A 24,096-nucleotide genomic window follows, 5' to 3' on the forward strand; every position below is an offset into this window, starting at 1 on the left:
AGATTCTATGGAGGCGCCCTCCGACCATTTGGCAAAGCTTCGGAAGCAAAGGCCGGCGGAGAAGCCCGGTTTGCCCCAGATTGGGGTCAGCGGGCCCAGCAAGCTTTTGATTCCCCACTTTCTATTGGCAGCTTTCCAACTGTCCACTGTATTGCAAGTTGCTGGAAGCGGAGACACTGCAGGTGGGGCTTTCTGGGACTGGATGTGAGGCAAGTCTGACAAGGGGGACGTGCACCATGCTTCTTCCAGTTGCAGCCAGGCTGGGCGATCCCCTGAGCGAGTCCATGTGAAGGAGTGCGCGAGTTGAGCAGCGCGCCGATATCTAGCGATGTCAGGGACCCCCAGATCTCTAAGTTGTCGGCTGCGGGTCATGATTTTCCTGGCGATGCGGGGTCTCTTCCCTCCCCAAATGAATTTCATAATATCGCGCTGTAAAGCGGCAAGGTCCGCTTCCGGGATATGTGTTAGGAGCGCATGGCAATGATATAGCACTCGGGGGAGTAAGTTCATTTTTACCGCGGCAGCCCGGCCCAGCCACGAGATCTCCTGTTTATCCCACCGCTTCAGGTCCAAACGTAGCATTTTACATAGCTGAGGGAAGTTGTGTTAGTAGATTAATGAGCTGGATTTGGGGATTTGGACGCCCAGATACTCCAATGAGGTGTGAGCCCACGGGATTGGCAGATCGGGACATAGGGTATTTCCCTGGCACCTTGGGAGGTTAATCAGGAGGACAGAGGACTTATCATAGTTCTACCAAACCCGTAACATGCCCCGAATGCTTCTAGTTCTTCGAGTAGAGGTTGCAGCGAGCTGGATGGATCAGTGACGGTGAAAAGTACATCATCGGCGTAGAGCGCCAATTTGTGTTCAGTCCCGCCCACCATGACCCCCTTGATATTGGGATTGAGGCGGATTCTCGCGGCAAACGGCTCCATCGATAGGGCAAACACCAAGGGCGATAGCGGGCACCCCTGGCTGGTCCCTCTGGATATAGGGATGCTTGTCGATTTCCTCCCATTGACACAGAGTTGCGTTGATGGGTGTAGGTAGCATGCCATTAACCAAGTTATAAAGTTGTGACCAAGGCCCATATGAGAAAGAGTGTTCTGAATGAAGTCCCAGTTCACTAGATCAAATGCCTTATGTGCGTCGAGGGAAATTACTAGGTGCGGAATTTTAATTCTGTTTGCGGACTCGATTATGTTGAGTGTACGCCTGATATTATCATGAGTCCCTCTGCCCGGGATAAAGCCTGTTTGATCTTTGTGAATTAGCTCGGGGAGAATCCCAGCTAGTCTAGCCACTAGAACCCTGGAATAGATTTTCCCGTCAGTGTTCATTAGGGCAATTGGCCTATATGAGGCCGCTTGCTCAGGATCCTTTCCCGGCTTCTGCAGTAAGATGGTAGTTGATTCGGCCATGGAATGTGTTACCTTTTTTGTAGAGAGAAGAGCTCTTTTGAGTTGAGCTATTTTGAACCTGAACCAAACACAATATTCCAGCACTGCCGCACTTTCAAGCTCATTGTACCCATAGCAGATCAAGAGCATTGTTTTAATAATATATGTCAGCATTGCCACTGTAAATCACATTTTTATTTTGTCAGTGTTCCTTAATACAGGCCTTCTCAACTGGATAGGTGTATCAAATTCATCTAATATACTGCATCCGTGGTAATAGGTGCTTGCTGCTGGCATGGTCCTGCAACCTTCATTAATCTGTATTAAGTACTGACACAAGAATTGTGTTTTTAAAGTTTCTACCGAACAATTCATTTGAGTGCATACAAGCTGTGTAAACAACCTTGTATTTTTGCAGATTTCAGCTCGGATACCCCAAAATGGATTTTATTTGACCGAGACCAGGGGAAACAGGCCTGTTCCCTGCATCCCATGTACAAATTGTATAATAAGAATCAAACAACAGATAACCACACTCTTGTGGGTCTCTCCCGTCCCCTGCACACCCAAATTGGTATTGTAAATACAATCAATCGGTAAACAATGTTTCTATATTCAATTTTGGAATTCAAAAATAACACTTTTGATACGTCAATTGTCTTATAAAAGATTCTTTACTTAGAAATATATATTTTTTTGTTTTGTTAAACCATATATTATACCAAACTTTCAAGTTTACAACTTTGTAGTTTAACACTTGGTTAATCATTTCACAGTTGAATAGACAATAACAAGTCTTGATTCGTATATCATGAGAACATTCAATAATGACCCCTAAGAGCAATTTCTTATGGAATGTCCATTCAGTGACTTGTGTCTCTACGCGTTGAGGGGTTTCATAATCCCCTTCTTCAGGAGTTGTCTATTCTCTTCAGTAAGTCTGTTATCCCATCTATAATTCCAAAATTGAATATATAAACATTGTTTACCGATTGATTGTATTTAAAATACCAATTAGGGTGTGCAGGGGATGGGAGAGACCCACAAGAGTGTGGTTATCTGTTGTTTGATTCATATAGCATACAACCTAGAGTCAGGGTTGGTTTTCTCCCTGGCACCCCATTCCCAATTTTATACATTAGTTAAATTCTAAATGAATAACAGGAGTGCAGTGGGATAATTTAGCTACAGATTGTATAATAAGCACAAACCATAGTTTTATAAGTTGGGTTCTGGGGCCGGATCTGTCCCAGCCTGCCTTAAGGAAGCATGGGTAAGTCCCCTCCAAAAACATCTCTCGACCTTACATCCCCCAGCAACTACAGACCCATACCCACTGTCCCCTTCCTGCTAGAAATCCTAGACAAAGCAGCCTACCCACAAGTCCAACAGTTCCTTGAAGCTAACAGCCTCCTCAGCCTCCGCCAGTCTGGCTTCCGCCCTGGCCATGAAACCAAAACAGCCTTACTCGACTTAAAAAATAAAATGGACGACGTCAGGGACTCAGGCAAACCTACCCTACTTCTCCTCCTTGTCCTAACAGCGGCCTTTGACCTCATAAATCACAAAATCCTCTGCCACCACCTCTCCTCCTCAGCACACTTTTCCCCCAACGCTACAGCCTGGATCACTTCATTTCTCCAAGTGAGAGCCATGCAAGTCTTCTCTGACCAAGCTTGCACTAAACCTGATTTTATCCAATGTGGAGTGCCACAAGGTTCATGTATAACCCCCACATTATGCAACATCTTCACCAGACCACTCTCTAACATTCTGGACTCGCTCGGCATCCCCAACTCTAACTACGCTGACGACACACAATCCCCCTCCCTTTAACGGGCGACTACGAGTCAAACGCCAAGACCCTCAATTCCGCCTAATCCAACCATTCACGCATGAATGGCAGAGAACTGGCTCTGCTTGAACAGAGATAAGATGGAACTACTCCTGATTGGATCCACTGAAACACTAATGAAACTGGATAACCAATATGTGGTCTTCACCATTGATAACATCCAAATCCCAGTCTCTCATGCTGTAAAAATCTTCAGAGTGTACTTGGATTCCAACCTCTCCATGTCCAGGCAAGTCAACGCCATTACGTCCTCCGCAGCCTACTACACAAAGCTACTGAACGGAGCTAGACCCTTCCTGACCACCGAAAACTGCCTCACCATTGCAAGAGGCATAATTGGATCACAACTTGACTACTGCAACGTCCTCTTTGCTGGCACGTCAGTAAGAAACCTGGAGAAACTCCAAACCATTCAAAATAGCGCGGTCCGCGCTGCTATAAGGGATCATATCTCAGCTGCTAGAAAACAAGCCCACTGGCTACCTATCAAAGAACATGTCATCTTCAAAACACTTGCCCTAACCCGGAATTGTATCAACCAGACAGCCCAACGCTACCTAACACAGAGAATAAACAGTTCCCTCTCCTCCAGACCAACTAGAACACCATACGCCAAGTCATAGTGCCCAAAGTGAAACGAGCCGGAGCGGGCGGCGCCAGCTTTCCTTTCATCGCTGCGATACAATGGAGCTCCCTGCCACTCCACCTCAGAGCAGAATCATCCCACCTTGTCCTCTGCAAAGCTATCAAAACACTGCTATTTGCCTGAACCTGCTAGCTGATTAGCCCTCGCACATAATATGCTATGCAATGTACATTATAACAATATGCTATTGTAAGGTAATGACTATACATGCAACACATTATGTATGCTCCATGTCACTAAGTCGCTTTCCCATGCAACAGCGCCTCTATGCTTTCTTGCTGTTTGTGCACTTAATAAATGTAAAAAATAAAAATAAATAAATATGCCTCCGCTTGAAAAAACCTAGCAGCTGCATTTTCCACACAGCCACCATGCCCATACTGTCTTCTGACCCAACAGCTGCCATGTACCCAAGAGCCCAGCTTTCTATTATCACTGATTCAGTAGTTTTCAGTGTTTAATGTTGCATTGTATGTACACTACATGGGAATAAACACCAGTCCAGGAAACATGCTATAGTATTTAATTGATCAATGTTTAATATTGTATTTTACTTATATTGAAATGTCATGGCTACCCCACCTCCATCTTTGGCCACAGATGCAGCCTGGGAGCAGCCACTAAACACCCATTATGAATTTGATAGGCAACCAGCAACTTTCATGTCTTTCGGGACAATCACTTTCACGGAACAAGTGCCTTTCAAAGTGAAGGCACTTGTCTGAAAGCAGCTGGCAACAGATGGAAGGATCGAAAAGTCTAAGATGCTTAGTTTATAGATGCCCCCTAACTACGGCCCTGTTAAAGTGACATTGCTAACGTTGGTACTAAGGGAGCAGTTTATAGTCAGGTGGGGATCTGCTATGAGAGCAGTCAGAGTCGGAAGGGAGGGTATTCCATAGTTGGGCGGCCATGACCAGGAAACTGGAGCCGCCTGCTCTTTTTAGATTGGATCTGGGGACCATAAGACAGGAGGTGTTAGAAGATCTGGTTATTCATGTGGAGGATCTCAGTGTAAATGTATTGGTGAGATACGGAGGGGCTGTGTGGTTCAGCGCTTTGTGGGTAAGGCACAGAGTTTTGAGTTTAATCTTTTCTTGTATAGAGAGCCGTTGGCAGTGTTTTCTGGTCGCTGAGATGTGCTCTCTTCTAGGTATATTTAAGGCCGCTCTAAGAGCATTGTTCTGCACTATCTGGAGTTTGTTGAGGATAGGTTTGTTGGCACCTAAGTAGAGACCATTACAGTAGTCCAGTTTGGACCGTGTTTGTGCTCTGGCTAGTATGAGGCAACTTTCGGTTGCCAGCAAGGGTCTGCAGGCCCTAATCAACTTGCCTGCGTAGGCGGTAGGTGAGGCGGTCATGTTCACTTGTTCGGTTAGGTTGGAGGTGGCGTCTAGATAGAAGCCTAACGTTTTTACATCTTTGGCAATGGGGATGTTGTTCCCATCTATGTTGATAGTGGCGTAATTTGTGCTCAATTTGTTTAAGTTGATAGGTGAACCATTCAGGAGGAGTTATGTTTTGTCGTCATTCAGGCAGAGGCCATGGACGGCCATCCATGCCTGAATGATTGTGTAGATTTCATTCACACTAAGTACTTCTGTGTCATAGATACCTGTCAGGGGTAGGAGTATCTGGGCGTCATCTGTGTAGTTTGTGTAGGTGACACCCAGACGGTCCAGTTTATCAAACAGAGGCTTTGTAAAGATATTATACAAAGTAGGCGGCACGCAAGAGCTTTGGGGCACACCACAGGTGATGGGTATGGGGACAGCAGCTTCAGAAGGCGAGAAGACCCGCATGGTCCTATTATTGAGGAACGACTGAATCCAGGTAATGGCGGTCCCAGAGAAGTGAGCTGCCGTGGCGAGGTGATCACAGAGTACCTTGTGGTCGACAAGGTCAAATGCCATGGACAGGTCAAGGAGGAGTAAGATGGCAAGGCTACCTTTATCTTTAAGTTCGTCAATCTGGCTTTTGAGGTCGACAAGGGCGGTTTCAGTCCCATGTTGAGGTCTGAAGCCAGATTGTTGTGTTCCCAAGAGTTTATTTGCCTCTAGATAGTCTTGGATTTGCAAGTATGCAACCCTATTTAGGATTTTTAACAGGAAAGGGACAGGTATGATAGGTCTGTAGTTGGTGGGAATAGTGGGATCTAACAATTGTTTTTTGAGTAAAGGAAGTACCCACGATTCCTTCAGGTTACTTGGCGCAGTGCTGCTAGAGAATGAAGCGTTGATTAATTTAGTAATGAATGGGGCTAGGTCGCTGGCCGCATCTTTGATGATCTGTGCTGGACAGCTGTCGCCCCGGCAATTAGAAGGTTTCGATGAGGCTATAATATTTTGTACCTCTGATACTGATACTTTAGTGAATTTAAAGCCTGTTTGCTGTTGTGATGGGGTAGTGGGTAAAGGTGTGGTGGAAGCAGAATCAGTGAGTTGATGCTGATTGTCTGCTATTTGAGTCTGAAGGCCGGCAATTTTGATGGTGAGTCCGTTTTGGATACTTGTGCACCAGGGTTTGTCTTTTAGGCATGTATCCGTGGGTGGGTTAGGGTCCTCCAACTCCCTCAGTATGTTGAAGAGTTCTTTGGTACTGGATCCTGCTTGGTTTATTCTATTTTTGAAGGTCTCCCGGTTAGTGCGGATGAGCTCATCTTTGTATTTAGTTGTAATATTAGCTAGGTTGGTTTTGTTCTCTGATGAAGGGGTGTTTCAAGTTTCCTCTTTTCAGTTCGTAATGTTTTTAATTCAGGGGTGAACCATGAATTCATATGCGCTTTTGGTTTTCCTTTACGCATTTTAAGCGGTGCAACAATATCTATAGCTTTGGCCATAGATCGTTATAAGAGTCTACCAGTAGGTTGGGGTCATTTGTGATGGGTAGAGCGCTTAGTGCTGAGATTACTCGCGGTATAATTGCTTCGGCAGTAATGTTGCGTTTGTTTCTAGTGAGGCTGAGTTTTCTTCAGTAGATTATCAATGCTAAGCTCGAAGGAGAGAAGGTAGTGGTCTGTCCAAGATTGAGGTAGAATTTCGTTCATTGTGATATTACAATTTAGATCTGCTACCCAATCGAGTGTCCTTCCTTTCTTGTGAGTAGGTTGGGTAATATTTTGTATGAGTCCATGTTCAGTCAGGGCATTATCTAAGGCGATTGCTGGGAGGTCATTAGGATTGTTATAACCTAAAATCTGACAGGATATGGGAAATCATTGGAAAATATATTTCTCAAATATACTGAATAGTTACAACATGAACCTGGCAGGGAAATGCAGGCAGGCCGGAGGGCAGAAGCGACAAAAGAAACAAAAAATACAAAAAATAAAAGATGGCACCCACGCATAGTCGGGCAGCGGAGGAGACACCTTTGGGAGAGAAGGGGATTGGCAAACTAGATACTGGATCTCACATTCCCATAATGCGAGCGACCCCATCACACGCATCCTTACATCACATGTAGGACCAGACGTGGGTGAGTTTACCCGAGCATGAAAATACCTACCCATAAATAGGTAATAATTGTATCACCGATGATTTCCTGGCGGCTAGACCTAACTGAGGAGATCTATGTTGCTTCCATCGAGATATGTATTTCTAATGTTGGGTGGAGGAGGAGGCGTTATACTGGGATAAGAATACTGGAATGGAGCAGAGCTTGCTGTTCTTGTCATGAAGATGGATAAGATGTATTATCCAATGCTGTTTACCGGAATGTTAATAAAATAAAATAAAAATAAACATTTTTAAAAAGGGAATGTCTATACCCCATACAGTTTAAATGTTTTAAAAACTGAAAAACAGGAGGAAATAAACACTGTAAAAAGATTAGCACGTGTTCACGGTGTTTGAAGTTGGGGTGTGTAAAAAAAGCTCCAGAAAGCGTATGCAAAAACGCAGTTGATAAATCAAAAAGAAAGAAATAATGGCAGATGTGTAAAGTTTGCTGACTGCATTACAGGTAAACGGTGGAGCATATCGCACCATGGTCCCCCACTCGATCAAAGGTGCACCGAGCAGGGTTCACTCCTTGCAACCATGGCTGCTAGAAAGAACGGTGAGCATGTGTGAAAGGGCACCTATGTCACACTCTCCCTCATTCAAAACTCACCTCCATGTGTTTGCTTCATTTAGAAATCACATTTCAGTGTTTAAAGTTACGGAAATGTTCTCTGTTTTTGTTCTGTTGTCATTTTCATTTTTTCTGAATGTGTTTAATTTAATGCAACTGCATAGCTGTTTGTTTTTTTAGAACGAAAGGCTTGGCAAGGCTGAAAGTGCATAGAATACAATTCTAAAATTCTCAATTCTGCCAAGCTCCAGCACATGTTCTGTCTCTGTCTTTCATGCTCTCCATCTGTGCCAAACACTCTCGCTCCCACCTCCACATTCACCCACTGTGCACTGCTTAGCAGTGTTTCGCTAGTCCGAGCACTGCATTCATTGGTAGTCATTGCATTACATTAATGTTAGCCAGTGATAATTACAGTATTATACTCATTGGTAGTCATTGCACTTAAGGATTGTTAACAAGGTGACCTGGTGAACTAGTCATCCTTCCAGTGTGAAATGCTTCAGCACAATCTCCAAGAGGACTTCCAAACCAGTTTCAGATCACGATACAGCACAGAGACCGCCACCATCCAAATTGACGTCCTGCACATCCTGGACAGAGGACACCGCTGCTTACTTATCATACCCAAGCCTCTCTGCGGCCTTTGATACCGTTGACGATGCAGCCCTCCTCAACATCCACGAAATTGTGCATCAGCTTTGACAGAACAGTCCTGAAGTAGTGCATTACCTACCTCTCCAACAGAGACCAGCGTGCCCAGAAGGGCCTCAACAGATCCTGGTTGAGACTCTAACCCGGAATATAGGCCGGTAGTAGAGGAACTCCCAGAATTCCCCTTGTTTGTGCATATTGAGTAGCTTTGGGTTTTCACCCTAAATTACAAGGCTAATCCAAGAGTGGAACCCTTGCACAATGTTCTTAGAGAGGCAGAGCTCCACCTCCCTGACGAGGCCCAACCAGGCTGAAACACGTGTCTAGGGTTGCTTTTGGTACTCTTGTTCAGAAGAGAATTACCAGGCATTTTGGTTCTGGACTGCCCTTGACTGATATGTAATGGACATTTCTCTTCTGTGAAAGGATGATGAGCTAAAGACTAACCAGGGATATAGACAGGTAGTAGAGAAACTCCCAGAACTCCCCTTGTTTGAGCATATTAAGTAGCTTTGGGTTGTCACCCTAAGTTACAAGGGTAATCCAGACGTGGAACCCTTGCTCACTGTTCTTAGAGATGTACAGCTCACCCTCACTGAGGAGGCATAACTAGGCCAAAACACGTGTCTGGGGTTGCTGTTGGTACTCTTGTTCAGAAGATAATTGCCAGGCATTTTGATGCTGGACTGCCCTTGGGCAGGACAAAGACTGATATGTAGTGGACATTTCTCTTCTGTGAAAGGATGGTGAGCTACACACTCTGGTTGAGACTCTAACCCGGGATATAGGCTGGTACTAGACCAGATTTCACTACGGTTGTCCAAGTCATACTCATATCCCACCTGGCACATGGGCAGTGGTAATGTAGGAGTCCCAGATGCCAAATGAGTCTCTTTGAAAGCCACCCAGCATGCGTCATCACAGGACTACGAAAATTCTACCACCTTACCCCCATCACCAAGGAGCTGCACTGGTTACCTCTTAAAGCATCATGTTCAAGCCAGCCTGCATCAACTACAAAGCAGTCCCAGCTAAAACACCACTCTACCTAACTGTGAAACCCAGTGTCCCGAGGCTATTGTACCACCAGAAGCTACAACATCACCAGGCTGGAAACAAAGCCATGCAAGAAGGAAAAAAACAGGAAACACACCTTTTCCTGCTGCGCACTCCTGTCTCTGGAACAAGTTACCAAAGCAGTTAATGCTGCCCACCAACCAAGCTATGCTTTAGGAAGGACCTGAAGGTCCGACTCTTTAAATAATAGGTCACCAATCTCTACACTAAACCCTAATTCTCACCCTCTGGAGCATCCCCCTCCACTGCTTCCCCTTATCGCTCTCAGCCCCTCTGCATGTAAACCCCTGGGTGTACCCCTCCATGTACAGCACTGCATTGCTTCCCAGCCAGCCTCAGACTTTATTAATCCTGTTCAAACATACATACATGTGTGCCATTATGCCAGCTTTTGCACAGAGGGCAGAGTAGGAGACGGAACTCGGAAAATGAAGAAGAACAAGGGAAAAAGTGAGCGGCAGGCAGTCCATAGCATGCCCACAAATGTGCACCACAAAGTGTATTCATGGATGTGACCGTGCAATTTCCTCTTGCGAAATGCCCACACAAATCCATCTCTCCGCCACTTGCGCATAGCAATCACAGCGCCGAGGTGGATTTGCATGTCGGATTTAGGGGTGCGTGTACGCAGCCAGGGATCTGATCGAACTTAGGTGTGCATGTACGCAATGTAGTGTGGAGCACAAACGGTTTACAGGGGTTCGCATGCAGATTTTCATAGTTTTTCCCGAGTTACGAAACATCGTACGCATGGTGTTGGGATGCCGTTAACAGTTACGGAGGACCCCGCGCAGGGTCTTCGAGATGCAGGACCCCACGCACTGTTTGACGGGTGCATGTATTTGCATCCGGGGAGCACGCAAAGGTAGCTGTACTGGCTTTTTTTGCTTTGCATGGAGACGTGTCGGGGGCATTTCCTCCATGACGTGTGTTTTTGATTACGTTGCGCAGTACATTCCATGAATACGCGGAGCGCATTTTTTAGTCTGCGCGTAGGCTCGCGCTGTGTTGTTCTCGGCGCACGGCCCTTGTGGGAATAATGCGTTCTTTTCCATGAATCGGCCCCAGTATGTTTAGCTTCAAAATAAATGATTCAAGTGCCCCTTATGGTGTTCCCTTTACAGCTAGTCAGTGGCTCTTGCATGCTCCTGCTGGTATCATGCCCCCTAGTGGGCAAAACCTGCTTGCTTGCAGTCATGAATTAGTATCCAAGTTCGAGAAACCTACTTTGACGACCCTAACTTAAAATGTTCATACAGACCATACATGTATATTTTTTTTTATTTTTATTTTATATTTTTTGTTGGGTTTTGTTTTAACCCTTTAAAAAGCAAGAACAAACACAAACCAATCCTTAACATTCATCTCGAATCAGTGCCGGCCCTCATCTCCCCATCTATTTCCCCTAACATGAGCTCGGGTGTGGATCGCAGGGCGGCCCAACAATCATGTCCATCGAGATATCGTGTAGATGATCTTTTATAATACGAAGAAAGGATACTAGTGCCTATAGCATTGCTCTGTTTGATCCTTCAAACAGGGCTCTCCACCAATCATCTCGGGTGAGGAACTGAAAGTTCATTGTTATTGGACTAAAGATGTTAGCTCTTTTGGACTCAAACACAGGGCACATTAGGATTAGATGTTTCAGAGTTTCTTTAGAAGAAGCACAAAAACGACAGGTCAGATCTTCGTCCGGAGATTTTGACCAGTAGCAGAGGCGTTCTTTGGTTGTCATGACATTCAGTCTAAAATGGAGATAAAGAGCCCGAGCCCATTGGTCAGGAAAACAGGCCAAATACAGGGGTACACATCCATATGCCCTTGCCTCGGCCGGCACTTCGAGCATAGACCTCGATTTGGCTCGTTTGTCACAGGTCTGAATCCAGTCATTTCTCCAGATCTTTAGTTTTGCCGCATCTGGATTTTCAAGCAGCAGTTGCATCGTGATGTCGTACGTATTAAGCACTTCAAGGCATAGCTTGTTCCATTGAAATACAATTGTAGGGGCCTTGGCAGACTGTAGGTTGTGTAAAATATCCATCTGGGGCAATGTGCTCTTCATGTTTAATTTCCTGAAGATGCTTAAGAGGTTCCAGGCAACTCTCGCTTGCAAAGATATGTGTCCAAGTTCATATCTAATGCACACTGTGGCGGTGCCCTTGGGAAGATGGAGAACCCTAGACCAAAAGATGTTTTCTAAGGAATTCCACACATCAGATCCACACCCAAAGGCATTTTCGCCAGCGTATATCAGAGACGGTACCACCTTCTGCTGAAAGAAAGTTAACGTTGGTCTTAAACTAAATTTGCCAAACTTTTTGTTGGTTAAGACTGCTTGGCATGCCAGTTGACGGCATTTTTTCTTAGCTGAATCAACCCAGGGTGCATCATTTATGCTAGCACTTATCTGCATGCCTAGGTATCTGGTGTTAAGCACACGCTCAATGGGTTCTTTGTTCACATACCATTTAAATTTCTGCCGAAGCATATTGAATCCATGGAGTCTTTCAAGGACCACGACTTCACATTTCCCTCTGTTGATAACCAGCCCGTTCTCTGTTAGATATTTCTCCACGGCGTTCAGTTTCCGCTGTAGACCTATAGGAGTTGAGTCTATCAGTATGATGTCATCTGCATAGACTAAGTAGTCCACGTATGAGCCGTGGAGTTTTGGCGGGAAAGTGCGGAGACCACAGAATACATTCTTAATGTCGGATATGAACAAGTTGAATAGGATTGCCGCAAGCGGGCATCCTTGCTTGACGCCTCGAAAGGTGTCAATTGGTGAAGAGAGGTTGCCCTTTTGGTCTAGGCGAACTCTGATGTTCGTGTCCGTGTGAAGATCATGAATAGCGGCTAACAAACTTGCAGGGCAATTCCATTTGATCAGTTTAGACCAAAGCAGTTCTCTATTAATGGTGTCAAATGCCTGGGACAGGTCCACAAGGGCGAGATAAATCTTGGAATTAGATCGTAGAGCTTCCATTTTCAATAGGTTAAGTGTTAAGAGGTTGATACCACAGCCCAAACCTTTGACGAAACCAGTTTGTCTTGGGTCCATCTGGTTGCAGCTTGTTAACCATTCCGTCAGTTTTTGTTGGAGAAGAGTGGCATAGACTTTGCCCAATACATCAAGTAGAGCAATTGGTCTATAGTTCTTTGGGTTGTGGCGATCGCCTTTTTTGAAAATCGGTATAATCACTGCCGATTTCCAGGACTTGGGAGTCTTACAGTTATTGACAATCCTTTTAAACAACAACTCGCAGAAGGAGGTCCATAGTTCAGGTTGGAGCTTGAGTGTAAAGTTCGTTAGGCCATCAGGGCCGGGGGCTCTTGAGTTGTTCAAGTTCTTAATGATTCTCAATATATCATCATGGTCGAAAACCAAGTCCCAATGTGACAGTGCAGGTGGTCTCCAAGCAACATTCTCACTGTTGCTGCAGTAGAGGTTTGCATAAAAGGAGACCCACTCGGCCTCAGAGACCAAGTTAGCTTGAAGAGCATGTTGAGGAGCAAGATTGTCATTTATCAATCTCCAGTAATCAGCAGTGTTTGAGCTCTTCATTTTTGATAACATTAGCTCTGCATCGTTCTGCAACATGATACCTTTGTGGGACTTAAGCCAGTTCTTATAGCGTTGTTTAAATTTTTTGACAGTTCCGTTGGCAACGCTAGGGGTTTGTTTGCGGGCCGATCTTATCTGCCAGCGTAGGAGTCGTTTCCGTTTTTGCACCTCAAGATCAAATTTGTGCTTCGATGAGAACAGACTGTTGCCCATGTGGATCCTGTTTTCACGGTATTGAGTTAAAAGGTGATCATATTCCGTGAAATCAGAGGTCTGAAGGCCCCTCAGGATGTTGCTTGTCTCATTACAGTCTAGATTTAAGCGAATCCTACCGGTTCCTGTTCTGATAGGAAAGGCCCACAGATCTCGAGGGTTTTCAACTGTTTCCATGAATGTCAAGACCACCATGTCATGATCGCTGTGCTGCATTGTTTGGACAGACAGACTAGTCGTTCTCATGTGGATCCTACTCGATATAAATATGTAGTCCAAGGTTGAGTTAAGGTCGCCTCGACGCCAAGTAGGAGCAGCTGGAATATCTCCCATCGTTTGACCATTCAGCATCATCAGGTCACGTAACTTCATTTCCAGACACCATTGGGTTGCCGGAAGGAATTCTAAGTTCTTTACAATCTTCTTGTAGCCTGATTCGTTCGAATGCTCAAAGCAGTCAATATTAAGATCTCCACAGACTATCAACTCATTTGCGGGGCCAGCTTCCATATACTCGTCCAAGGACTTCGTGACTTCATCTATGAAGTTTGTGGTTCTACTCACTGCATGGTTCCAGTAGAGATTAAAAATGCAGATCTTAGATGTAGCTCCAGCGGGTGTACTTCCCACCCCGACCGTAGTCACCTGAATATATGGAGAGATGCTTATTGAATTTAGAATCCGAAGACCTGAGTTGATCCTGGCAGCTACAAGTAGACCTGCCATCGGTCTCCCCCTATTCTGTTTGAGTGCCGGTGTATGGGCAATTTCAAAACCCTCCAAAATAGGTTTTTCACAGAGCCATGTCTCTTGTAGGCAGATAATGTCCAAATCATCGGCCCAGGTGGTGTTAAACAGGTGTCTGAACCCTCTTGTGTTCCAGGAGCCCAAGTTGAGGGTTTTTTTATTGTTATGGTTCTTGGGAGCCTGGGGCTAACAAGACATGGTGTTGTTTAGGGTTTCAGCAACCCAGGCCCAGTCATTCCCCTGCGTCATAGATGATATATCAGACACTGGCCGGTCATCAGTTTGATGTGTTTGGCTGACTCCTTGGATTGTAATCTTGATGTTGTTTTGGCTAGGTAGCTCATTCATAGGCTTCCAAGGTTTCTGTATCAGGGAAACGGGTCTTGAATGGGAAGCCGCAGTAACCCGTTCACTTGAGCACTTTGGAGGAATTTTATCATCTCTACCAGCTTCCATCTGGTTTGCGGCTTCTTTCAGGGTCTCTGTTGAGGCCCTTGTTGGAGCTAGTGAGATATCAAACCCTAGCGACATTAACACAGGTCCGGCTTGGAGCAAAGTGTCAGCTATGATTTTTGACTGAACATGTAAAATAACTGCATCATTTTTGGTTTCCTCGAGGAATTCTACAATTTTCAGGTCACCTGATTCAATTGCCCGAAGGCTTGGGATCAGATGACATAGCCATAGCACATTGTGTCGATTCAGTATCAAATCATCATCCGAATCGATCCGTTCTAAGAGTACCTGATGATAAGAAGACTCACTCTTCCAATGTTTACTCTTATGATGTTCGTTTGTTATGTGCTTTTTCAATGTGGGATTTTCTTGCGGCACACTCAGGTCCTTGGAATACAGTAGTTTAGTCTGGGTCGGGTCCTGTAATTTAGGACCTGACAGATCAGTCTTAAAGGCTTTGGGTAGTTGTAGATTGGTACAGTAGATTGGAGAGGCTTGAGTTTCTGTATCTTTCATTTTAGAAGGGCCCTTATTGAACTGGCTGCAGATCTTGCGTCGTTTCTCCTCGAGTGTCATGAAGGATTTAGAACAGAGGTTCATATCGTCTACGGAAGTGATGATTGGCCCAGTTGCTTCACATATAGATATGATTCTAGATGTTTTTCGAGCCGGCACTTTTGAAGGAGAGGGATTACTGTCAGCCAAATTTAGGCCAATGTCGGGCTGGTTGTTTATTGTAGGGCAGACAACATTCGAGAGAACAGCGGCGTTATATTTCTGCCTGGAAACGTCCAGGGGGGTAACTGACAGCAGGTTGTGCTCCGCAGTCCCATCCGCTATGTCGGCCACTTGTTCGTCGTGTACCGACATATTTAACAGCTCCTCCGATATGCAACATAAGTCAATTATGGGTTCAGTGACCGGATCTAGCTCAGTGTCACTGTCGTTTGGTTGAGGTGCATACACATCTTGTTTCTCTTTTGGAGTTGTCTTGTTGACAATTACATTCAGAGTTTTTAAATTACGCAAGAATTTCCTGGAATCATTACCTCGATTCTTTTTTTTCATTGGGATGTTTTTTGTTTTTTTGTGTTCGTTGCCTCTCTGAATTCCAGTTTTCAGGTTAGTGCTGGGCCCTCTTGTAGGATGTTTAAATATGTCGAAGACTGCAACGGCAGCATCATTTCCAGATTTTAATGTGTCGACCGACACCTCTTTAACAGGAGCAGGGCCAAGAATTGGGTTTGAGGAGGCAGCCACTCGAGTATCATGGAGGGTCGAATTCTCTGCATCCTGAGTTTCCAGGCAGCTAGCCTGGAAGTTGGTCAGTGCAAGTGTAGTCAGATCAGTAGCGGCGGAGGCAAGCTCAACCGTTTGCGGGCCTGTAGCACATGAATTGAGTATCAACAGCGATTGCTCCTGACCATCTTTGAGTGTAACCTTTTCAGTACAAGCTACCTTGTCTACACATCTGTCGCACTCGAGAGCAGTAGGTTCTGCAATCTGGGCGCACGTGGCTATTGGTATCCAAAGGGGTGGATGTGCTGCATGGTTATTTGGAGTTCGAGAGGTCTGTGCATTTCTGTCTTCAGGAGCTTCATTGTGGTCAAGATTATCTGCTTTTTGTTGAAAGAGGTGTAATGCCTGTTTAGCCACTTCAGCCAATAATTTTCTGTCTAATAGTGCGTTTTTGTTACTGTCTATTAGAGCATTGAGTGCCATTTCCACCTGTTTATTGGTGTGTAAGGATGTGTTCATTAGGATCATTTGAGAGTTATCCAGATTAGCAATCTTCGCATTTAGACCACTAATTGAAGCTGATAAATCTTTCATGGTGTCGTTTATATGTTCATACATTTTTAAAAAAGGAGCCAAAGCAATTGTGGTTGATGACATAATGAGAGTTTGAAGCTCTTGCATATTTGATGTGTGGCATGCATTACCGGTGCTGTCCATTATATGGCCTTTAGATCGCCTTTTGCCCACTGGGAGGCGTCTAATCTTGGGAAAGGGGCGCTCCATTATAGATGAGTCTGATGAAGATGAATCTGTCTTGTCGTCAGATTGGGAACTCACGCTTGAAGGTCCATGCATACGTTGATGGAGGTTAAACGATGCACCATTTTGCGATATGATGAGGTCAGCCCCTTTCGCAAAAGCAGATTTCTTTTGTGAGCATAGAATGCTCGATGAAAGACTCGAGCGGCCACTTCTGCTTTCGTTCAGATTGGTTGTGACAGATTTCTTCCGTGAGCATAAAATGCTAGGTGAAAGACTTGAGCGTCCGCTTCTACTCTCGATCAAGTTGATCGTGGGAGGGCTCAACGGGGAGCTTTTGGCCAACAACTCCGATTGGGGCACACTAACCACAGCGTTAGTCGGAACTCTCGTTGGGGCTATATCAGCCGGCGTGAGGTGTTTAGTGGCCAGGATATTTGATCTGCTTTTATTCAGGTGCTTGAGGTCCATCAAGAGCTTGTTAACAACTTCCAAGGAGTTCCTGCGGTTGGTTGGATCTTTTTCTTGCAGAGTCGGCATCGTCTCTCCCTGAGCATTTATAAGGGAGTCACTGGTAAAGGATTGTAAGACCGGGTTTGAAACCGGTTTAATCACTTCGTTGAATGTGAACGCTGTGTCAGGAGAAATACCTTCGTGCAGCGTATTTAGTGGCGACGCCGGGGAGGGTATCAACTTCTCGTGTGCACTGTAGAATCGTCGGCGTGGAGAATCATTAGTTGGTTCTTTTTGTGTTAAGACACCTACTACATCGCAATCACCAGGGGTTATTTGGAGCACCTGGACACCAGACGTCACACTATTGGATTGGCAAAGAGGCGTTTGCATGTCAGCAGGATCGTATCGCATTAGGGTACTGTCATGTGATGAAGTACTGGCTGAAAGGTCGGAAGGGCCGAGTGTTAGGGCCGAGTTAGACATGTCCAACGGAGTATCTTGTGTTTCCTGATCACTGGCACACTTAGCAGGTGGCCCGTAACGTTTACTTGGACACGGGGAGTGGGGTGATAAAGCATGGGGAGCGGCCATTTTGAAGGGACTGGGCTGGGTAGAAACGATGTGGATAGTGGACTGTAAAGCAGTTACCTCGGCCGCTCTCTCAGCTCCCAACCCCTCTACCACTCCTCCCATTAGCCGGGAGTGAGAGGGAAAGACCGGGTCCGCACATGAAGTAGTTGCCACACAAACACTTACTGTTTCACCGTCGTTGTCGTCGTGTGTATATGTCGATGTTAGCTGCATCAGACCCTCACGTTCATTCTTGGATTGCACACTGTTAGGAACAGCAGCGACAGCAAGGGTAGGTGTAGGTGTACGAAGTGTGACTGGAGACTCCGCCGAAGTCCATGAATGTTCGGAGTCAGGGCACGCTGGCTCACGTACACGCTTCCTTTGGGCTCGAGTCTTTATAGCGTCACTCGCAGTCTTCCCTTTCATCGGAGCCGTGTATGCGTTGGTTCGCATTATAGCTGTGACTGGAGCGGGGGTGAACACAGCGTGCAGGAAGCCAGGGGAGTCCAGGGAAGAGTCCCAGTTTCCACGGACTTCCTCGGACTCCTCAGACTCTGCCAGACTCCGCGCCCGCTCCGCGGGGAGAGGCAGGTTTTAAGCAAAAGTCACTCCCACAGCAGTAGAAAGCAAAGAGTTACTGGTCACTCCTCAGACTCTGCCAGACTCCGCGCCCGCTCCGCGGGGAGAGGCAGGTTTTAAGCAAAAGTCACTCCCACAGCAGTAGAAAGAGTTACTGGTCACTCCTCAGACTCTGCCAGACTGTATATTTGGGAGAGAAAGCTAAGAGAAATACGGGAAAAAGAGACAAAGGGCGGGGCGGGGGGGATAAGGAAGAGGTAGAGGGAAAAGTGACATAAGAGGACTAGAACCCCTAATCAAGGAAAGTCGACTTACATTTCTTTAAATAAAAAGTCAGCAGAGAGCTAATCTGACATGCAACCGTCATAACCACCCACGGTAGCTGCTTTAAACTAAACGCTAACCCGTGTTTCTTTTGAAAGTCTGGAGTTTGATTGTGCACTGTTGAATTGCTCAATGACATATACATTAATGTACGCAGGCATATTTGAGGTAGACCTTCTGCTCTGATCTGATATTCTATAAAGCTGCCAATGGCTGACTCATATTTCATGTTCTTGTCTCTCAGTCTCCAGGAAGCGGACACTGGACGATATTTCGGGCCCACAGACCTGGATGGAGAACGAAGTTGTTGAGGTGACCTGCAAAGGACACAATTATCCCCGAGACATTAGGATGGAATGGCAAAAGGTGCACAAGGGCCAAGTGATGGAGATAAGTGCCCAGGACCACTCTGGACATCAGCTCACAGAGCCATTACTGGACCCAGCGCGTTATAGATTTCAGACGAGTCGAACTGACCAATGTTGCAGTCTCGCCACCATCACCAGCACTCTGTCCATTACTCCCCTCCTGCAGGAAGATAATGGCGCCGTCTTCAGATGCGTCATTTCCATGATAGACGGAAGCCAAAGGGAAGAGAAGGAATTTAAGGACTTCACGCTTTGTGGTGAGTACCTTGAACCGGTCTACCAGAGGATGCCATGTGTTTTCCACCTATCTCTTTGGGTTCCTCCTGCTCACTATCTCAAGGTGGCAGAGAGCTCCAGCCGCCTCGCATCAGTTGGGACCATCTCAGCCAGTCCTGTGATTTCTCTTGCATTCTTGTTCTCACAGACAAGGATTCATAATGCAGTGCTTTTCAGGACTGGAAGCACTATTCACTGATTTGATGGGGTCATTTGGGTTTTTTCCTTTTGCTAGGATCTCACACCACTTGTACGTAACAGTGCAGGGCAGTTAAAGAAATGCTTTAACACAGAGGGCAGATTCTTTTAAATACTATATATAATACTGTAAGTATGTCTGTGCATTGGGATCTAGCACCCCCTCTTATAACATTCTGCATTCATCTGGTTTTGGGGGCTGCTATCATTATTTCCAAGCAGCCCCTGGACCACAATGGAGTGGCAATGTCACAGTCATTTTATCCTCACATCCAGATTGTAAGGCTGTCCAAATGTGTATATATTGGTTTTGTTTACCAACACTTTAATATTAGGGGGAGTGTTTGTTAGGAACGATTTCTCTTTACAGCACCTTTCCTTCCATTGCTATGGACCCACACACAGTTTGCCTTTATTTTTTTTGCAGTGCAGTGAAGCCTTCTGGTCATTTGTCATGGGGAAACTGACATGTCCTTCAGCTCTCACTACTGCCAAACATTGGGCTTCATTAGGAGGATGCCGCCGGTATTTTTTTTTTTTCTGGTGCCCAGGAATGGCCAATAACCGGGTCATTACCGCCTTGCCGGACCCGGTATTTGGCCATTCCTGGGCGCCGGAAAATATTCTTCCCCATTCCCAATTGATAGGGCTCAATGGGAATGGGGACGTCGGATGCACCGGCACTGTTATAATCGGTGCCGGTGCATCCGACATGCTGTGCTCGCGGGTGCCGCTCTGCCCACCAGGTCAGACCTGGCGGGCAGGAAGGCACCCGAACCACAACTTGTAGTTTGCAAGTCCGGGAACTACAGTACCGGCAAGCTTACTGGTACCGTATTTCCCGGACCGGCAAACTTATAATGAGGCCCATTGTTTCCATTATTCCATTAGTCTTGTTACTTTGGTACTACGTTTGGTAACTTTGCATCACTTTGGTAACTTTTTATCATTGTACAATGCGTCTTACAATGGGGTACACTTTTTGTTTTGCCCTACACCAACACTCAGAGGATTTTCGGTTACTTCAGGTGTGCCTAAAGGACAAGCTGGTGGCAGCAGTTACCTTTCCTTATTTTTTGGTGTCATTTACTTTAGCCTTACCGCGTTTGGCTACCAACTGTGGCTAGTGTCCAAACATGGCTGTGCCACATGGTGTTTCGCTTGTTCCTTGGCCATCTTGTCAATTACCCTTATTCCTGGCCTGAGAGGCCAGGAAAATCCTAATATGGACTTCCAGTGCCCAGGAAAGCAGAGTTTCTTTGCTGGCTACTGGAGGGCCATGGGTGTTTGCTGCCAGGAAGTGGGGTGGGACTGTCTTGTCCCAATCCACAAACTGGTTTCGGTGTGTCTGACTGTTATTCATTAGTTGGACCACCGGTGGTCCTGATTGGACCACTGCTAGGGTGGGTGTGAGCCAGATCTGTTATTGGCTACTGGGAATTTCAGCTTTTACTTGGCTTTTTAGATAAGAAGAGAACACCTGCACCTAATCTAGAGAGATCCCGGAAGAAACAGAAGGAGCAAAGAATCAAGTCCAGCTGAATGACCTGCAGGGAGACCAGAGACCCGTTGGAAGAAGGCATGGCAACCAACTTCTGCAGCTGTCCTGGTAGAGCCCTGTCTTGTTGAAGATCTCCAGCAGTCCTGCGAAGGAGCAGCGACCCTTGGAGAGGAGGGAACATCTGTTCTAGACGTCAGCTTGGAGCCCTATGAAGAAGGAAGTGCCCCTGAACCGCCCAGCTCAGAGTTTGGGCTACCGTGCTACAGCGTGGCCGTTCCAAGTTGAGGCCTGGATCTTGGGGGATCCTCAGCGTGTCCTATAAAACACACCTCTGCGAAATGTGATGGTCCTAGCATCAAGGGGAAGATAGGAGGCAGAGTCTTACCCCGGTAAGTGAATCCTCTTGCGTCACCGTGCATCAGTGGCCGTTGTCCAAAACTGCTTACCTGCATCCAGTCCTGTCCTGAGAGTGGCCCTGCATCCAGTTCTTTTGCATTTCCCAACTGGAAGACCTTGCACCAGCATTAGTCACCGACCAGAGAAGTACTTGAACCTGCAGGCCCTGGGGATCAAGGGCCGAAGCTGATGGTGGGCAAAGTGACCTCTGGCCCTCTTCAGCAGACCTGTCAAGTCCTACAAAGAATCAAGAGTACAGGGGGTGAGTTGTAGCGATACTTACTGAACCCCAAACTTCCTTTTAAAAGTTTTGATAACTTTTAGAAACTTTTAAATAGTTTGGCTTTGCCACTGCTTGCTCACACAAGCACTCCAAAAAGTTGGGGATACATTTGGTAGTTAGAATAACTTGTCCCATAACGCTTGGAAATATTCATTGTTTTTCCAACTTCACAAAACTGTATGGAACTTTGCTGAACCTTCGGGCACAAGGCCCCATACATCTTAGGGATGGACTTCTGAAGCTAGTATTGTATCTCTGTGGACCTGTAGTGCTTATATTAATCTATACCTTCCTTTTCAGGGGTTTGATATGTATTTTGCCCTACTCCATGGATTGTATATATGTATCTATTATTAGTATTGTGTGATATTATTACCTGTTAGTAGTCATTTTTCTCAGTGTTATATGGCCATAAATAAGTATTCTTAACAGATTAAAAAAGGTTACTTACGTATGTAGGAAATGCCATCTACACCACTGGTGGGTTCTGAGATGTACAAATGCCATCAGAAACACAAAAACTATATTTAGCTTCGACAAATGAATTTGTGACATCACAGCAAATGTACCCAGTTGTCAAGATGTCGCTTTTTCAAAAAGCTACCTTAATTGTCAGATCTTCTTCCTAAGTACACAGTTGCTAAATCCATGTGCTAGGATATTCATTTATGGTTTAAATACGCCCAATTAGTGTTTACTAGTGTGTCCAGGTGTAGGTTTCAGAATCAGTCTTTAAAAGTCAACCAAGCAATGACTGGAAAAGAAAACGTTGTATATAGAGGTTATATAGATAAGCGGGACACTCCATCTACACCACCAGTGGATTCTGAGATGTACTAAAGCCATCAGAAACACATAAACTATATTTAGCCTTGACATGAGAATTAGTGGCACAGATGCTACATATATGTAAGCAATAAACACAGATGAGTGGGGGAATTACCGGGTCAATTAACACCCCAAGGTCGAGTTCAAGCTAATTCTTGGGGATCAAGTATCACATATGGTGGTCTCTGAAAAAATGCACCCACCAATATTCTTTTACAAAGATCGTTGAGTTCAAATAAATCGGGGGTCCTAGAAAAAAATGTTCTGTGCTTGAGTCGAAGGTCAGGCTATTAGGGTCACCTTTTGTTTCTGAGTGATGTGTGTGTATCACATGTGCTGCTGTCCCGTAATGGGCAGTCTCACATAAGATCAGGCCCGGCTGAAGATGTGCGGGGGTCCATTTCAACATAATGATTGGCAGCCTCTCCTTGGAGCCCAAAACAGTCTGCGGCACCCTTGGGGTGCATACATTATAACAGAGACAAAGACGTACACCCAGTGGTTAAAAGCCACCGATTATCATGACATTGCCAGCCTGCAAGGAGCTGAAACAGTAAATACCCACTTATTATCATCTTGGTTCTTTTTAACACCTAGTGCCTTGCAGTCAAAGAAGGATTGATAGCTTTTTAGTGGGCATTTAGTGTTTCAGCTCCCTGCTGGCTGGCTGGCTGTCTAGTGATAATCAGTGAATATTAACCCACAGGTGAATCTCTTTGTTTTAAATGTGTGCGTTGCAGATTCATGTTAAAAGCTTCATTTGCTGCAGCCTTTCCGTTCACCACTTTCAAGTGACAGCCTGTAGGGCTCCAGCGAATGAGGCTTGTAAGCGAGCGCTGCAAAGTGCACGTGACGACCTGAAAGTCTCCAGCCAATGAAGTAATCTATTGCTGTATTATACATATGCAGATTGTCAACATGGGAGCAGTTGCAGGGGCCCATCCCTGATGCTCAAGGCCCTTTTTATTTGAAAAAGTTGCAAGGCCCTGGCGCCGGCCCTGTATACGATGCTCGATTTTGCTTTTTTCCTGTTCAGTATTTTAACATTTGTAGATATACATTCAATGCAGCTTATTCTAATGCCCCTGAATACAGTCATTTTTTCCATTTAGTGCATTTTTCAAAATAATGTTGAACTTGTTCGGCCTTCACATCACAGGTGAGGCATAGAGAAATGTGTGTTTTTCTCAGTGAAGGAAACACTTAGTGCTGAGAATTAATTTGTGAGCTCCTTAGTACCTTGCCATTGTAACCATCTAATTTAAATTCAGGATTCATGTCATAAATATTTGAGGCGCCAATGGGAGTGACACTCAAATGTACCCGTCACAGAGTTCCATGGCATCGGACTGAAGAAGCCCTACGACACAAAATGTGAAAATAATGTAAAACAGGCTACCTACATATGTGATACAGACCATATACACCACCTGTGGGTTAATCAATGTTATAATGCCCCGATGCAAGCACACTAAATCTCCTGGATATGAACATTAGTGATTCAATAAGGTCTCACACTGGAATGTACAAGTTTTCAAAAAACCAAAACAATGTTGTATATATAGGTTAGATACATATGCAGGACACTCCATCTACACAAGTTGTACTAAAGCCATCAGAAAC

The 24,096-nt window shown here is 45.4% G+C and overlaps 1 protein-coding gene across 1 annotated transcript in view; it reads left to right on the forward strand.

Annotated features, from left to right (window-relative positions):
- LOC138498041 (uncharacterized) overlaps positions 1-24,096 on the forward strand; it is a 458,173-nt gene that overhangs the window by 391,545 nt on the left and 42,532 nt on the right. The window contains exon 5 of the mRNA XM_069621879.1: positions 18,868-19,248. Coding sequence (XP_069477980.1) covers positions 18,868-19,248 — 381 coding nt within the window. The remainder of the gene's footprint in view (positions 1-18,867; positions 19,249-24,096) is intronic.

Source organism: Ambystoma mexicanum, chromosome 5q (genome assembly GCF_040938575.1).
Source record: "Ambystoma mexicanum isolate Mex_15411 chromosome 5q, UKY_AmexF1_1, whole genome shotgun sequence".
Taxonomy (NCBI): Eukaryota; Metazoa; Chordata; class Amphibia; order Caudata; family Ambystomatidae; genus Ambystoma; species Ambystoma mexicanum.